The following is an 18,740-nucleotide window of genomic DNA, read 5'->3' on the forward strand; positions in this document are numbered from 1 at the left end:
ATGTGTGAGTGGATTATGGCCCTTGAAATTGAAATTGTGATAGTTTACTCTAAGGGTGACAATTGTTACTGATAGTTATGTATTATTGTAATGTAAACCAGTTTACTGTTGAATTGTCAAACTCTTTCAATTGCAGGCGTACAAAGTAGGACTGTACGGAGCTAAAATAGTGTGGATCATGCCAGGTTGGTTTACCAACGAGTTCTGGAAGGACGACATCGGGAGTTTATCCTGTACGCTGGAGCAGATAACTGAGGTAGTAGAGGGAGCTATTTTCGCCGGTCCCATATGGGATAACCCCATAGAGGAGAGAGGAATAGCCAATATGACTAGTACGTATGCTTTAAATGAACCATAAACATTATCTTTGAAATAATGTGATTTAAGGAAATCCGGTTCACAAGTAAGTTAGTACTCTGATAGTTTAACTATAATTATAATGTTTTATTTTGATGCCTGATGACCTATGTAATTTTGGTATCATATATAAAAATAAAATATTTATACATGCAGCGGCATTTTCAAATGGGTGTTTTGTGAGTACGTAGCTATATATTGGACACCACATGTATAAAGGCTAATAGTTTTTGTTTGTACACAAAACTTATGCTTTTGTTTGTTTTGGTCATGAAATCATAACAATGCATTTAAACGTATACGATTCTTTTTTGCATCGATATAGACTTCCTACCATTTAGGCCCAAAAGTCTTTTTTAATATGTTGTTAATTCTTTGAAATGATAACAACACATCATAGGGTCACAAGTCATCCAAAGTTGACATTCATTGGTTCTTTGCAATTCTTTGATACAATTGCATGTTATCGGTTACTTTTCTTGAAGAACATACTCTCAATCGCAGAAGATACTGCTAATTTTCAGTCGTTAGGAACAATTACTTAAATGCAAATATAATTATTCATCGCATTTATTTCTCTTACCTTGATTTCTCATTAACTCCAGAAAAAACTCGATCAATCCTTAAATCTTACTAATGAACCATATAACGAGCTGTTTTCTTGTATGACACCAATGTCGGACGTTTTCTGAAGCAAACATCGATCAAGTAATTTGTACAAAAACTATTTATCGTCGATTAATCTAAACCGCCTTAAGTTTTCCGTAAACATATACTTGTTCTATTGATATTAGCAATTAACGAACATTTTCCATTTCTGACATTTTTGTCAATTTATATAATACCATGTATTACATTTTTTTATCCAAGAGTAACATCATCATTAAAGGACTTTCCTATATTATACTGTTTAAATATCAACATATATTTTCTTCAAGTAAGCATGTTATTGAGGACAATCAAGCGCAGCATATTTTCTTTAACATAAACTAAATAGCATCAGATATCAAGGTCAATCATTTTAAAAAAATCCTCAATCGAATACTGTGTTAAAAGGCTCGAATTCAGGTAAGAGGCACATACTGCACATATATTGCGAATTATTGCTGATACTGATGGATATTTTATTGTGTTTTGACGGCTTGTTCAGAAAAACAACACACAATTGTCCGGATGTCCATCGCAGAAAGAGAAATAACCATTCTAGTGAATTGTCCTTAGTCAGCAACTTCGTAGAACATGACTTAGATGGGCCCGTGCACTTCGATATTCACCGGAGCTGACTGGGCACATATCCAATTCACGGATAAATCCCGTATCCAATGTTAAGCCATCGATGGTCGGATCCGCGTTTACAGGCGCATAGGTGAACGATATAGTGACGCTTGAGTTCATGACAGTGTTGGTGGTGGTTCAGTGAATATTTGGGCAGGAACCACTTCAGTTTAAAACACCCACTGTTTTCATAAAGGGAAATTTAAACGCCGCTGTTTAAGGAATTGAAGTCATCCTATCTGTAGTTAAAGAATAAGGGCATGGCACCGTTGAATGATTGGTCAACGAGTCACACTGCTCTTGCTACACGAACTCATCTGGATGCTTTAAGATGCAATATTACTCCCAAATAAAATTTAACACATTTAATACAATCGTTTAAATATACCAAAACGGATGAACAAATGTCGAAAACAATGGTGCTTATGAAGGATTCCGAGTTTTATTAGAAAGAAGTTTGCAGAAAACACGTTTTGGTACCTTATGAGATGATAGTAAATATATGTAAATATTTTAGCATTCACCAATTATTTAATATGTTTTGTTGTCAGCTATTAAATACACGGTTATGATATTGTTATCAGTTATTAATATTTTCCATATATGCATTATTTAGTAAGTAGTTGAAGGTTTATCACTCAAAGTTTATGTTTGTTATACATGTGTGTGTATTGCTTTTTAATAATAATATCACTATAAAGAATCAACGTTCTGCCGTTGCCATCCACGTCACCTGACTTGACCCCATCAAGCACTTTTGGGAAGAACTCGGTTGGCGAAACTACAGGGGTCACAATCCGTCACAGAATCTGTAGAAATTACGTGCCAATATAAGTCAGGAGTGGAACAACATCCCGATGGCTTATTTCCGCAATTACATCATGTACATGAGGGCACGATGCTTGGATGTTATTAGAGCTAGTGGAGGTCACACACGTTTCCCCACCCCCCTGTAACCTGCCATTCAGTAATTTTTAAAAACATGGTGATAATATTGTTCGTTATTATGTTGATCACCGTACTTGTTTGACATGAGTGTACTTAGAAATGAATTTTTATCATTAATCAGTTTTTAAATTTTGTATTGCTAGTATCCAATAAAGTTTTTGCACAGATAGAGGTTTGGGTACTATGGGCAGTTTTTCAGCACGTCATAAAGAAATTCACAATTAAGGCTTTACAACGATGCCGCCAACAACGTTATTAACTTTTTCCAAGGCGGTACCTAACAATCCTTGATAAACATACCTAGATTTTGTATATATATATAGTATGTATGCAATGTGCTGTTTGTGGTGTTTTGTGCTGTTTTTCCATGTTTCTTGTTTGTGATTTTTTGTTTTTATGTTCTATGTCATTGGCGTTTACCCAGTGCCATTAAACCGGGTTTATGTTTAAACTGTTTGCTACTGAGATTACTTCTGTAGCTTTTCGTATATATATTGGACAAAGCTCGGAACAATCGGCTCATTATCAGCCAGTGAGCAAAGGTTTTACTGCAATATCATGTCCTTTCTCAATCAAATTGAGATTGCCGCTTGCATGTATGCGGTTCCGATATATATTTCTTTCGGAATGTATTCATTTCGCTCTCTTGTTTCTTTCGCAGATCGTGAGTTTTGGAAGCGGTACTTTAATCGCCCCGATTATAACCACGGTACTGCGGCGTTTGACATGATTTCGCCACAATGCTATGATCACATATGGCTGGCGGCACTAACTCTGAACTGCACTGATGAATACCTTACGTCGATGGGTAAGTAGCTTTGAATGTACCGGTGAACAGCTGTCATCGACTGTCAAGCCACTATGAATGTACAAATGAACACCTGTCATCGACAGGTAAGCCATTTCTTAATGTACCGATGAACACATGTCATCGACAGGAAAGCCATTTCTTAATGTACCGATGAACAGCTGTCATCGACTGTCAAGCCACTATGAATGTACAAATGAACACCTGTCATCGACAGGTAAGCCATTTCTTAATGTACCGATGAACACATGTCATCGACAGGTAAGCCTTTTTAATGTACCGATGAACACCTGTCATCGACAGGTAAGCCATTTTTTAATGTACCGATGAACACCTGTTATCGACAGGTAAGCCTTTTCAATGTACCGATGAACACATGTCATCGACCGGTAAGCCTTTTCTTAATGTACCGATGAACACCTGTCATCGACAGGTAAGCCATTTTTAATGTACCGATGAAGACATGTCATCGACTGGTTAGCCGCTTTGAATGTACCAATGAACATATGGCATCGACTGTTGTTTGAATGTACCGATGGACATCTGTCATCGACTGTCAAGCCACTTTGAATGTACCAATGAACACCTGACATCGACAGGTAAGCCATTTTTTATGTCATCGACTGGTTAGCCGCTTTGAATGTACCGATGAACACATGGCATCGACTGTTTAGCCGCTCTGAATGTACCAATGAACACCTATCATCGACAGGTAAGCCATTTTTTAATGTACCGATGAACACATGCCATCGACTGGTAAGCCTCTTTGAATGTACCGATGAACACATGAAATCGACTGGTTAGCCGCTTTGAATGTACCGATGAACACATGGCATCGACTGTTTAGCCGCTCTGAAAGTACCAATGAACACCTGACATCGACAGGTAAGCCATTTTTTAATGTACCGATGAACACATGAAATCGACTGGTTAGCCTCTTTGAATGTACCGATGAACACATGAAATCGACTGGTTAGCCGCTTTGAATGTACCGATGAACACATGGCATCGACTGTTTAGCCGCTCTGAATGTACCAATGAACACCTATCATCGACAGGTAAGCCATTTTTTTATGTACCGATGAACACATGTCATCGACTAGTTAGCCGCTTTGAATGTACCAATGAATACCTGTCATCGACAGGTAAGCCATTTTTTAATGTACCGATGAACACATGTCATCGACTGTTTAGCCGCTTTGAATGTACCAATGAACACCTGTCGTCGATTGGTAAGCCACTTTGAATGTACCGATGAACACCTGTCGTCGATTGGTAAGCCACTTTGAATGTACCGATGAACACCTGTCGTCGATTGGTAAGCCACTTTGAATGTACCGATGAACACCTGTCGTCGATTGGTAAGCCACTTTGAATGTACCGATGAACACCTGTCGTCGATTGGTAAGCCATTTTGAATGTACCGATGAACACCTGTCGTCGATTGGTAAGCCATTTTGAATGTACCGATGAACACCTGTCGTCGATTGGTAAGCCATTTTGAATGTACCGATGAACACCTGTCGTCGATTGGTAAGCCACTTTGAATGTATCGATGAACACCTGTCGTCGATTGGTAAGTCACTTTGAATGTACCGATGAACACCTGTCGTCGATTGGTAAGCCACTTTGAATGTACCGATGAACACCTGTCGTCGATTGGTAAGCCACTTTGAATGTACCGATGAACACCTGTCGTCGATTGGTAAGCCACTTTGAATGTACCGATGAACACCTGTCGTCGATTGGTAAGCCACTTTGAATGTACCGATGAACACCTGTCGTCGATTGGTAAGCCACTTTGAATGTACCGATGAACACCTGTCGTCGATTGGTAAGCCACTTTGAATGTACCGATGAACACATGTCGTCGATTGGTAAGCCACTTTGAATGTACCGATGAACACCTGTCGTCGATTGGTAAGCCACTTTGAATGTACCGATGAACACCTGTCGTCGATTGGTAAGCCACTTTGAATGTACCAATGAACACCTGTCGTCGATTGGTAAGCCACTTTGAAAGTACCAATGAACACCTGTCGTCGATTGGTAAGCCACTTTGAAAGTATCAATGAACATCTGTCGTCGATTGGTAAGCTACTTTGAATGTACCAATGTACACCTGTCGTCGATTGGTAAGCTACATTGAATGTACCAATTTAAAGCCATAGTATAAAGAACATATATCGCCAATCGGAAATAACTCTAACTCATGTTAAACACAATGGAGAATCGAGCGATAATGGAGCAGGTGCGTTCAAATTTGATGAAAATGTGTATTTAGATAATACTCTTTATTAATCGTAACAAATATGCGTTGAACAGTATGCGCAACATTAAAAACAAAGTAAAAAGCGAAACCTGGTTATTAGAATGACGTACGTCGTTGTTCGGGCGGGCCAGCGGAAGTGCGGAGACAAACTATTGTCTCGAATAATTTTAGTTAAGTTTGACATATTGTGACCGAACTTGTATATATGAAGAGTTTATTGAGACATTTCATTGGATTGAGTTTGATGTCCCTAGAGTCAATGTTAAGGTCATTGTAACCAAAAAGAAATGTCTGGTACTGAATAACGTGAGTTTGAGTTGACATATTGCAATCTATAGGAGTGGAAATAGAGACTTCTCATGGGATTGTGTTCGGGGCCCACGGAGTCATGGTCAAGGTCAGGGTCACTTAAATAGAAAAATGGTTGGTACTGAATAACTTTAGTTATGGTTGACATATTGTGACCAAACTTGGTATATAGGAAGAGCTTAAGGAGGATTTCCATGGAATTACATTTGGGACTCCAAGAGTCAATGTGAAGGTCCCTGTTACTAAAATCAGAAATAAAAACCCAGTTGAAACTGAATCTCACAACGAAGGCTGAAGTTCTTCTGTCAAACATTGACAAACCGCATTGCGGCATTTCATGTAAATGTTTTAATTTGATTTTTGTATTGTTTTGGCAGGCACATATTGCATCATAATTGTAATCATATCTATGAAAAAGCAACATATAGTCGAGCGCGCAGTTCTACGACAGCTCTTGTTTCAAATTCAACTAAGAAAAAGATCATTGTTCCACTAAGTTAAAAATGTTCACTAAGATGCTTTATGAATATAAATTAATGTTATGAATGATACAGGGCACAACAAGACATTGGATGAGTTCACGTATGAGGACGCAGACATTGGCGAGGAGATATTCAAGTGTTTGTCTCGAGTAACACTTGTTGGGGTGTCTAGTAGAATATCTTTCGGTAACGGAGCAGACTCGAACAAAATAATCAAAGTTCAACGCGTGCAAGGTATCACGATTTGTTAAGCCCAATTTAGTTTATATTTCCCCAAACACCAGAAAAAGAACCTTACAAAAAAATCAATAAATAAAAAGAATCACACAACATCATACCATCCTGAATCGGGAGAATGTTTTGTACATTTTGACTGCTATATTAACAATACTTATACAAACCCCATTGTCAGATACTATAAATATAACCAACTTAAATGAATTCTATATGAAAATTAATTTACATTTAAATGCTGAAATAAACGCGAAACGTCGAACGTGTAGGATGGTTTCCCAAGAATAGCTGAACAACACTTTGGTATTTTCATAGTATCTTCTTTTCAACGATATAACCCTTACTAGTGCTGTATTGTTCTGCTTCAGTCTCAGACTATTCTATTGAGTATTTTGTTTAAATTTTATACCTTGGGTTTATGTGATTATTTAAATGGAATTGATGTCAATTGAATAAATACCATCAGTGCAATAAATTAAACTGGTATTGATTTAAAACTGAACTGTTTGCATATCTCAATTATGTTTTATCGGGAGAGCACTTGGATTTAAATTTCAACTTTTGTTGTACGCGAAAGATAATATCATCCATTACGCCAAAACCTATACCACTCTGTTTTCATTCCACGCTTACAACTCATTTTAACTGCATTACGCTGAATTCCATTTTAAAAGCGCGTTAATGTTTATTTTTTTATTTTTAACTGCACGTAATTTTGGGAATTACCTTTTCGACTATTTGTCCCAGCTTTGTGTGGGTTGACGTTTGATGTGGACAACACAACCGAACGGGCCAAATTTTCCATACAACGAATGATCTTAAAATGTTCAACAGTCTGACCTTATTAAATGTTGTTGATAAATGAATACAAACAGGCGGAAATTATACTTTAAAATGTAATCTCGAAAGAGACCAGAACTAGTAACATGTTACATTGCTTGTTTTGTAAGACTATCTTTATGATTTATTATTGAAAATTATCAAATTTAAATCTGTATAAATATATATCATCTTTTATCTCCATACACAGTCAAAACACGTTTCGACATTGCAAAATGATATCATACGTAGAAAATTATTCGAACTGAAAACCCCAATGATAACTGAGGTAGAACTAATGAATTAAAACATATGCATATGTATACATTTACAATTTCAAACACTTTGAAGGTGGAAAGAGAAAGCTCATAGCCTATTACCACCAAGACAAAAGTCCGTCCTACTTCGAATGGGTCCAAGGAGCTCTTGTTTGGAAAGGTATTTTTCTTGTAAGATCCCCATGTCCTTTTTAATTTTAATTTTATCTTTAGCATATTTAATTCAACTCACTATTACTCGAAATGTACAATTCCGTTGAGTAATGAGAATATATCAACTAACTTAACGACGAGTTTTTTTTACTTTTTATTTAATAACTAAAATATTATAATATCTCGCCTCTTAACAAATTAACAAAATATAACTGTCTCATATTTTTGAACAGAGTTCTGCAAACCTCAAGCATACGAAATGCATGCATACAAGTCACAGTACAATCTTTGTTACAAAGTTATTAACTTATATGTTGACTGATCTCCCTATAGGAAATACGGTTTTGCTTTACTACCTTTTTAAATTTAGGAACGGAAACGTTCTCTTAAAAATATTTCACCAAAAGGTAACCACAAATTATCTGATCTTAAACCAGAAGTGACCATTTATGTTACTAAAAACTATAACTTTAAGATTTTAAGTCTAGTCGGTAAAATATAATGGCTACACCATTCAGCAGGTTCAAGACCAACCATATTTATATACCCACTCGAAACTTATCATTCCTTCCAGATAATAAGATACCCCGAGATTCAACGTATATCAGCGTAGAAGAAGTGACCGTACCTCTGACCTTGTACACCAGCATGTGTGTTCTGGCGGGCACCGGCTTATGTGCAACTGTATCGCTTTTCGCCTTCAATATCGTATATCGAACCAACAGGTAGGTGGTCTAAATAAGACTCTCTTAAAGACAAGCAAGATAAGTGATATCCCTAGCCAAACTCCAAGTAATTTATTAGAAGTATGATTTTTGCAGGATATTTTCCTTACCATAGTCGACTTTGAACTGCGTAACGTGATTTGGATCAAAATAGGTCACGCATGCGCAGCTGACCATATTGCAATACTATCTATAACCTGTCAATAGTTCAGGTACTCGAAAGGGTTTCCAGAGCAGTGATTATTGATTTTGCTGAAATATTGATTTATTTTGGCTAAGATCAACATGAATCTGATAGAAAACATTTTCATACATTTCGGTATATGTTTTGATGTTGGTTTAAGGTAAGATGCACTTTGTTGACAATCTATGAGAGGGTCAGTGTTAAGTAAATGTATAAGTAAATATGCTTCTTTTATTAATCACTTAACTTTTTATGTTGATCTTGTCCAAGTTAAGCTTTGTTCTTATTAAAAATTGCATATCAGGTTGAGATCTCTTAAACCAAATTATTCTACATATTCATTTTTAACTCAGCGTAACAAGGTGTTAACCTCAAAAGTAATATTATTGTTGTCTCTCAGCTTGAACCCTTCAACAATTGATGATATTCGCTAAATTAATGTCGTTGAAGATCAAAATTTTGAATACCGTTAGTAACGCATATTAAGCATATTGTTGTAGCGTGGTTCGATGATGGATATTTCCACGTGATGTTTGCAAATGGGTTGGATAAAGGTTAGAAATAAACATCATGTATTGTTTATGTCCTTGTGGCCGAACGGTGAATGCGTCAGTTTTCTTAAAAAAAGTGTTGACTGAACCGGCGTGGTTTCGCTCCCCACTACAACCATATGATTAATATTACTTATACTTATTTTTTTTTCTGTAATTTCGATAAAAAAGTAAAAATAAATAAATAAAAAAATGTTATCAAATTGCAGGTTTGTAAAGCTTTCATCTCCTAACATCAACAACGTATTGCTTCTTGGTTGCTTTCTCTGCTATGCAACTGTCTTTATCAGGACGACAGGAGCAGATAGCAGATTTGTATGTGAGGTATGAGCAAAATTACTCTGATTAATTATAGAGAAGTGATTATTTACTATATTAAAGCCAATAAATTCCTTAAAATATCTATAGAAAAGATACCAATTCGACGGAAATGTAAATTTAAAAATATATTTTTATTCAAAATCATTTCTGGCTATGATCGGAGTGTTCTTTTAAGATGTATTTGGTTCATGTGTATGCAGCTTATGTACTATTGCCATTCTCAAAATAGAATTAGGTATTTTGAGAAAGATTAAGTTTTTAAAAACGTTTTCCATTTATGTCATTTTATTTTGCAACGCTCCTTCAACTTTAGCACTGATTAATTTCGCCAATGTACAGCACAAAAACCGTATCATTGATTTGTATTTTATAAGATTTCTTGAATCATTCGCGCCTGGCTTCATTTGATGCACCTTTTTGGAAATATTTGCACCAACCATCCGGAAACTATACATAAACAATACCAGTGGCAAAACACCGTAACAATAAAATTGTCCTTTGAGTATCCATGAAATAGTAGGACAATCAATAAGTGCACTTTTAGATTTGAATCAAATTAGTGAAATACTGTAAGATAACTTTCAAAACTTGCAGGCCCGTTCTTGGTGCTTTTGTCTGGGCTTCACCATTACATTTGGGTCTCTGTTTTCAAAAACATGGCGAGTGTACAGGATCTTCACAAACAAGAAACTACTTCGACGGGTAAGGACTTCAAGCGTCTTTTTATGTTAGTTTTCGTTATATATTTTGAATTTTATGGCATAAAGCACAAGCGAGTGTACAGTTTGACCTATTTTATCACGTATGCAATGAAGCTTGATCATGCTGTTTGAAAAACTAAATTTTCCTATATCAAGGCATCTAGGCATTTAATGATAATAATAATGATTTTTATATTTTAAACCGCTTTACAGCGATTTCGTTGGCGAACAAAGAAGAGACAACTGTAAAATTAAAAAAAAATGTATAAAGTAGCTCAATGCCTGCTTAATTTTAACGGATGCTTATAGACCAACTCCACAAAGCGGTTGATTCCCTTTGCTGTTCACAAATATTTGTTGTTATGCATATAACATGGTAATGATTACAATCACGTGACAGCGTTCAAAATCTTGAAGTAAGGATTAGTTTCCGATGTATATCACGTTTCATATATGAAACATTCAATATTTTAAAGATTTAAACAAAACACTACGGCAATACGTTAAAAATATATAATAAAAGCAAGTATGTAGTGGAAATGTAGCTATGTTCGTACTTTATCAGCTCGTCCTGGGAGATCAATGCATACTACCCTGAGGCATGTCCGATGTTTTGATTGAGTGATTAAGAACTTTTTAAATAAATCGAATAGTAACTGTTGCTTTTCAGTTTTATTATGTTATTGTCTATAAACTTTAAAATGAATTGGATACGTTTTTTATAGTTATGATAGGACCTAAATCGTATATTAGTTTAGAAAGATACATTGTATGTCACAAGGTGAGATCCTCTTTTTTATACAAAAGCTTACGACTAACCTAAAGAACCGTTTGGATTAATTTCTAAGAATTCAAATGACAACAGTTGATTAATTTCAAAACCAGGATTTCCTTTCACGAGCAGATAGGATCTTTGCCACCAAGTACAAAAAAAGCTGGATTTCAGCTGTACAAGTTGTACTTAAAAAAAGAATTTGTGCAGTATTTTCATGCAATATAGTTTATATCAGTTCAGGGAAATAACATTGCTTGCAGAGTAAAATAAATCAAGTAAAAGACCATTATCACTTTTTGAATGACGTCTCGTTATTTCGATCATTATCACGTGATACCTATGATGGCAATAATTTTTGTACGACAAAGGGAAGTTACCAATATGTGGAGTTTTGATCTTAATAAGCCTCTATATGATTTTATTTAAAAAAGGAAATTTTACAAGTAATGTTCCTGCTTTTCTCTTTCGGGAGCATTTATAGTACACATACTATTCGTCTTCCTGTCCATATATGGCTGCATTAATCATTTTAAAGTGGCATACATTTCTTAAAAAACACATGATGTCATTTGAATTTATAAAGACAATCGTTGTTGTGATTGGAATGAATTATTATAAAATATTTGTTCAGTATAGATTTTCAATACTCACAGACAATAAAGGATTACCAGCTTCTTGCCATCAACGGAATTTTGGTTGCCTCAGTGATGGTGGTCCTGGGCACCTCGGCATTAATCTCCCCTAGTCAAGTTGTGACAAAATACCTGACAAAGGAGGTAAGGACTTAATAAAACCGCATCGAGTGTGATGTGTTTTTTTTATAGTTATTGACAAATTTATATTCCAAATGATAGACTTAAAGGCATAGTTTAAGCCTTCTTTAAATGACCCCCCCCCCCCCCGAAAAACTGTGTATAGTACATAACTTCTATTTATTGATTTTAATATTCTTGCCTTGATCCCTCTTATCAGATCTCTGATCTGAGTATCCTGCTGTGCAATTTTAGAAGTTCTGTTATATAATGGACCCTTAATGGCCTTGAGCCAATAAACGAATTCACGGGTATTGGACCCTACTGTGATACCAGAGCAATAAGCAGGAGATGCACTGCAGGGGATTATCATGCCAAACATAACTTAAACTAGGCCTTTAAATATCTCAATGCTTACATAGCCAGTGCATTGTCTCTACCTTAAACGAATGTGTTGAATTTGAACGATTTTTCATGGCCCAAAAGTGAAAAGTGCGCAGTGAATTTAATGTAGCGACTTTTTAAAAACAAAATGTAGTGATGTTAATATTTACATGTTTATTTTTGCTTTTATTGTTAAATGATCAGACAAGTGTTAGGTTAAGCGCGCGTCAACCGGTGTTACCCCAGTGAATTATATAGAGAAATTGTTTGCTTCAGTGTAAGATCGTAATATACACAACTTTACCGACTACGCACCATAACGTATATTTAACGAGATTTGGTGTTCAATAGTTTGAATATATTGCACTGAAACAAACATTTTTGCAAATAATATGGATACAATTTAAATTTAAGACATTTAATAACCTTTTATAAGAAAGTCCTTTCAAAAGAAACATATTTAACATCCTAATGATGGTAGGTTTACCTTAAACTTGCTCACACCTAATAATTTGCGTAACCAATGTGATGTATTGGGTGCGATCCCAGGTTTGCATTATTTGATTGAATAACGTTCGTAGGTGAACCTGATCGGATATGATGAAGAGGTCCATCCCTACGTCCGTGTATGTTATTCAAAGTACGCCTCCTATTTCAACTGGGTCATCTACATTCTAGAAGGAGCCCTTCTATCGTTTGGAGCATTTCTCGCCTGGGAAACACGCCGAGTAAGTGTATTCTATTTGTTGTTTGATAGTTTGTGTAAAAAGAGTAAAAATATGTTGGTGTCTGATTTTTCGTATCGGGGAAAAATGACCGAATTGCGAGGCGAAAAGGAGCCAAGTGGTGGGCAAATAAAAAATATTGTTGCAAATTTTCACCCCGCCACTTGGCTCAATTTTGCATTTTTGCCCTTTTGCCGCGAAAAATGCGAAAACGCGAAATATCAGAAAATAGCCCCCATAAATATAGTGCGTAAAAATGACGACCTTTATGCTATAATGGTCAAAATGAACAACTTTCTTTAAGGGTTTTATCAGCATAAAGTAAGTATAAACAATGAGGCGGGATGGTGCAAAAAAAAGGTTTCTGAAACTGCTTTTATAAATGAAATATATGAAATGCATAATCCAATTTTGATGTTTGATCAATGTCTCATTGGTTGAGATAATCAAATGTATCTAAGTTTGTATAATTACAGTTTAAGGCATCATATTATTTCATTATACCTCACTTTTATTCTCTATGTTAAATTTCCTATACCCGAGCGGTCAATATTTTTTAATATTGCCCGGTAATGTTGACTGGCAAAGTAATATCACAAGCGCAGAAAAGATGCGCGTGCGCTTTAGAATTTTTAATGGCCGCATTAATAAGAGCTGATGCCCGCACAATAAATAAAATTGCATAACAAAACCGTTCAAGTTATCGACTACGATATGAAAAAAAAAATACTATATTTGTCAGGACATCAGAGGCATTCTTAACCTTTTACCTCTCATACGGAGGCCGATGGAAATACATTAGTTGAGTCTATAAAGATTCCAAAAGTACAAAAAGGTTTAAAAATCGGCATGTTTTATTTTCCCAAGGCTGAGGTGGTAAGCGCTAATTAAAATGTGTTGTTAATCTGGTTACAACCGGTGATTGCATTATTTCTAAACGTCATTTGCCACAAAATGACAGCTAATAATGTAAACAAACAATAATTACAGAATAAATTGATTAAATTTGAAAGTTGTGTAATGGTAAAAATCTTATTTATGTATATGTAGTATCTGTGTTCGCCTCGGGTAACAGTATTTCCCTCATGTTGACAATATGTACTGTCACACTGGAAGCCGTGCAATATTTATATAATACTAAAGTTGGTTCTTGTGGATTCAGGGAGGTCATATTCGTGTGACAAACAGTAGTGCCACATGATATATACTATACAATACATTTTGAAGTGCGAAACGTTTGATTAAACAATTTCTTAGAAAATGATCATTCGAATCATAAGATATATTTAAAAATTAATTTGTTTGTCTTGTTAGGCTCTCTAAAAACCTCAATCAATATAAAATTACGAATCTGAGACAAAACCATTATTTCAAACACTTTCAGGTGAAGATCGAGGCTCTGAACGACTCACACCAGATTGGCTTCTGTCTGTACAACGTAGTCGTCCTCAGCGCTGTTGGACTCTTACTGTCACTTGTTCTAGGCGACCATGAGGTGTTGCTCTACGGAATTACTTCTGCTTGTCTCATTATTGGCACGTTTGCGACACAGATGGTCGTCTTTATTCCAAAGGTATACATGCACCTGTGTCCTTATTACAGAAGCATCTTGAGAAAATGTTTATGTATTTAACTTAAGGGTAAAAATTTAAATCGTTGTGTTTCTTGAAAAACGAATTATTTAAAATGGTGTTTTTATTTCTAAAAGCTTACCATATTAAATTGTATAACATACACTAATAAATAAACATTACACTTTCTACCAGTGGAAAAACGATTAAGAAAATTGTTAAATTCTAGGAAAAGTACAAGTTTCCGTAATATGATCCCAGGGTCACTTCACTCGGATACTCGTCCTTCCTACAAAGCATTTATGACGCAATTGATCATGTGATCTACGCGTACTGTAAATTATCAATAGCTTTTCGGTTGTAATTGATATTCATCTGCAGGAAATTATTTAAGTTCGCATGTTTTCGTGAGTACTTACTGCAAATTAACCTCGAAGCGCTATCAATCTTCAATGAATTTGCCCTCGCGCCATTCATTCATACATCAAACACACATGGACAAATTTGATCAGTTGACCCTAGTTACTATAGTTAACTGACACCTGCATATGTCTTATAATCATACCCGCCTGTGTTGTACAATTTATAAAACTGTGTGTTTCTAGATCATCGCTGTGCGCAATAAAATAGATACGAACGGGCCATCGTGGGTTCCAGGGGGAACAACTGCAGGTACAACTATTGCTTCTCACAGCCAGACTAAACAGCCGTCGATTTCGACAGTACCAACATAGAAAACACGAGATGGTATTGCCAACAGCAGCTTACACCGAACTTCTGACAGCCATAGATCAAGCAATAAGGAGCAATTCATACATATCGATAGTTATACTTTTCACAAATGTAATTTAGATACTGTTAGAGATGATGTATTTTTGTTGTGTATTGTGCATTATTCATATTCAATACATCGAGAGGGGGAGGGGGAGGTTAATTTTGTATAATAGTCTGGTCCCAATTTCTCGAAACTTCTTAAACTTAACAGGCTTAAGTCGCTTATTTCAATTAGCCAAAATACATACTGAAAATGGATTTTAATAAATAAAAAATGGTTTATTCTGATTATCATACAGATTATTCCTACATTATTTCTTAAAATTCATGAAGAAGTAAATATAACACATTTTATAAAACAACCAAAATAGTGAGATCAGCTTAATCCTGTTATAAGGGACTTAAGAAGTTTCGAGAAATTGGGGCCAGTATGTCAGTTGATCTTTCGACTCTCGTCATACGTTAGTATCTCAACTTTTGATTTTGACTTACTTTTCAAATATAGCCCTTGTAACGCTGCAACTGTATTTAGTGTTAAATATTTTCCCATTTAAATGAACCCCATACAGCCAAATTTATGAAGTTATTACATGCTAATATGTAAATAGCCGATAATTGTGTTTAACCCCGGTAATTTTGCAACTGTATGAAATGTTTTTTTTCCAATTAAAAGAACTCCATACATTTAAATGTTAGAAGTTATATGTTGTTTAACTTGAGCAGAAAATTCGTATTGACTGCGTTGTCTGTTAGTTACGTGTTCCTTGTAGTTGCCCATCAGAAGCACAACGACATTTGTTTCAAAGTAAAAAAAAGTCCTAAACGCAATCGTCAGTGTGTTGTCATTATTTAAAAAATGTATAAATCCAAATCAACAGAATGAAATATCCAACATCATGTACTCAAGTAAAAATACATTGTTAACTTCCATTCAAAATTCTAAATGCTCAGTCAAAGCAGATCGCCAGCAATGCTCAAGTTCACATAGTCACTGATTCCACATCAAATCTCACTGTTTCTAGTGCATTTCACAACACTATGAAAAAAGGTTCTAAAACTGATTTTAGAAAACGTCCATATTCACTGAACCATCCCCATTTAAGCCTTTAACAAAAGAACAACGGGAATAAGCCCTTCAGCCGACATTTTATCAAATGTCCGGTCATCATTATTTACTCAAATGATTTACCCCTAATTTCAATGAAAATGAAATAAAAAAAGAGATCATGAACTATTTAATTTCAATAAGCAAATAGAGCGTGACGGATAAGGCCGAGTTGTCACAATGTATTATCGCTCGTCAAGGAAGATCACTGTCGCGACTTTTTTATCCAATTATTGCAGCGGCATCAAGCAGTTATCTTTTATTAATAAAAACAACTATTTTTGACGGCATATTATAATAACGCAATTCGCAACAGCTGACAAGCCTGTCTTTATAGATCAGGCAGCCGTAGATGACGCAGCAACTGCGAATGACACACTATTCTGGGCATTGAAAGAATTTAGGTATGCACAACTATGATATCAGTTTTAAAAATATATTAACGCCAAAACAAAAAAAAAATACAAATGTAAATATGTAACTGGTTTTGTTTCGATTGACATTATATTTACAGTCTGCAATTTTGATACCACTGCTATAAATTCTTGTTGGCCTAATCATCAGGACTTATGTCTTACAACTTGCTGAATTTTTGCCACAATTTTAATGTTTGACACGTTTATTGTGTAAGCTTAATTATACTCCTTGCCGATTCGGTTGTTCCGTTTAGATTGTTAGTCATTTTAGGTTGTTAGAGCATAGTGCACAGACAGAATATTACTCTGGTAAGAGCTACCCTGTCTATTTAACTTGCACCAGTGTATAGCACTGTCACAAAGGACCCGATTTAATGTCATTTCACGGAATACGATTAATATTTTCTAGTGGTGCGGCGGGGAATCGGACCTGCGACCCCTGGATTGACAGTCAAGTGTGTTACCACTAATTTAGATTAAGATTTGACTTGAGTATTGTTCAGTGTGGAAATACCACGTGGTTTGTGACGTCACATTTAGTTATAACGTGAAGTAAAATACTGCTCGACTCAAAAAGGATTATCGCTGTAAGTGTGTTATTTTTATATCAATTTTTATAATATCTAGCGGAGGCTAAGCGGAAAAATGTACACTACACTCGGTTACTAAGCGGCATGTTGAGTAATTTATAGTTTTTTCAAAAATCGTGGGCAAATGCTGAAAATAGACAAAGTATTGTTTGTTATGACGAGAAGCAAATTACGTTTCTGGTCCAAAAAGTTGTTTATATATATATTGACCATGTTGGCCTTAAAACGGAAGTCTCGGAATGCATATTCTATCCTCAGGGTATATACATACCTACAAATAAGGCATACAGTATATAGAAATATCAAATGTTTGTATATTGTTATGACGAAAAGTAAAACCTATTTGGTTATGACGAAAAGCAAGTTTTAGGAACAATTGCCGACCTCGCTCTATCTTGCAATGAACCCACTTTGAACCTGTTTTGCAATGAGCATCGGTTATGTTTTACAGCAATTAAAAGACATATACATATATGACAACTACATGTCACTGCTAAGTATGTCACTCAATTTCTTGATCAGAAAACTTCATGATTCCAACAACACGTTGCATGTTATTCATAAGCTTGTCTGGTATTTTTTGACAAAAATGGAGTTTATGTGTCGTCGGAAGGTTAGAAGTGCACCTACATGTAGTTCACATTAATTGTGTTTCAATTAAAACCCTTAAAACATTTGATTGTAAGTTAAACAAACGTTCATTGAAGTAAACGTTGCCATTTTGTCTTTATGCATTATCAAACTTGATTAAATGCATATTAATAGGCATATGTTAAAGTGGATACGTCAGTGATAAACCTTGATGTCGAACAACTGAAGCAAAACCATGTTTATCGGCACAATAAAGATGGTCAATGATTTAATCAAACAATATGTTTTCTTTTTTCAGAATGATGTGGCCTCCCCTTGTCGTGGGGAAGCGCTGCAGGCGAGCAAAGAATAAACAAGGGGGAGGACGTAATTTCGTTTCATGCAAACATTAAGTGAGAAAAATGTTTCATGGCAAACAAAATGGCGGATTTAGAATGAAATGTACTGATTCAGGAACCAGCTATTGCCTGGTAAGTGGACGTTTCCTTAAAATGTTGAGTGTATGAGTCCAGTATGTGGCGAAAAACATCTTAGTAAGGTATCATAACTTTAAAGATAAAAAAGTTATTGAAAAGATTGTGGCTTAGGAGGCAATGTTTACAAATAAACGTGCTGATTTTATCCACAATTGTTCGTATTT

The 18,740-nt window shown here is 35.4% G+C and overlaps 1 protein-coding gene across 1 annotated transcript in view; it reads left to right on the forward strand.

The window, feature by feature from the left end:
- Positions 1–18,452, forward strand: part of LOC128226939 (gamma-aminobutyric acid type B receptor subunit 1-like) — a 37,180-nt gene extending 18,728 nt beyond the window's left edge. The window contains exons 6-15 of the mRNA XM_052937062.1: positions 137–332; positions 6,524–6,685; positions 7,856–7,942; positions 8,510–8,660; positions 9,605–9,719; positions 10,311–10,418; positions 11,846–11,968; positions 12,910–13,056; positions 14,438–14,626; positions 18,399–18,452. Coding sequence (XP_052793022.1) covers positions 137–332; positions 6,524–6,685; positions 7,856–7,942; positions 8,510–8,660; positions 9,605–9,719; positions 10,311–10,418; positions 11,846–11,968; positions 12,910–13,056; positions 14,438–14,626; positions 18,399–18,452 — 1,332 coding nt within the window. The remainder of the gene's footprint in view (positions 1–136; positions 333–6,523; positions 6,686–7,855; positions 7,943–8,509; positions 8,661–9,604; positions 9,720–10,310; positions 10,419–11,845; positions 11,969–12,909; positions 13,057–14,437; positions 14,627–18,398) is intronic.
- Positions 18,453–18,740: the final 288 nt, after the last annotated feature.

Source organism: Mya arenaria, chromosome 1, assembly GCF_026914265.1.
Source record: "Mya arenaria isolate MELC-2E11 chromosome 1, ASM2691426v1".
Classification (NCBI taxonomy): domain Eukaryota; kingdom Metazoa; phylum Mollusca; class Bivalvia; order Myida; family Myidae; genus Mya; species Mya arenaria.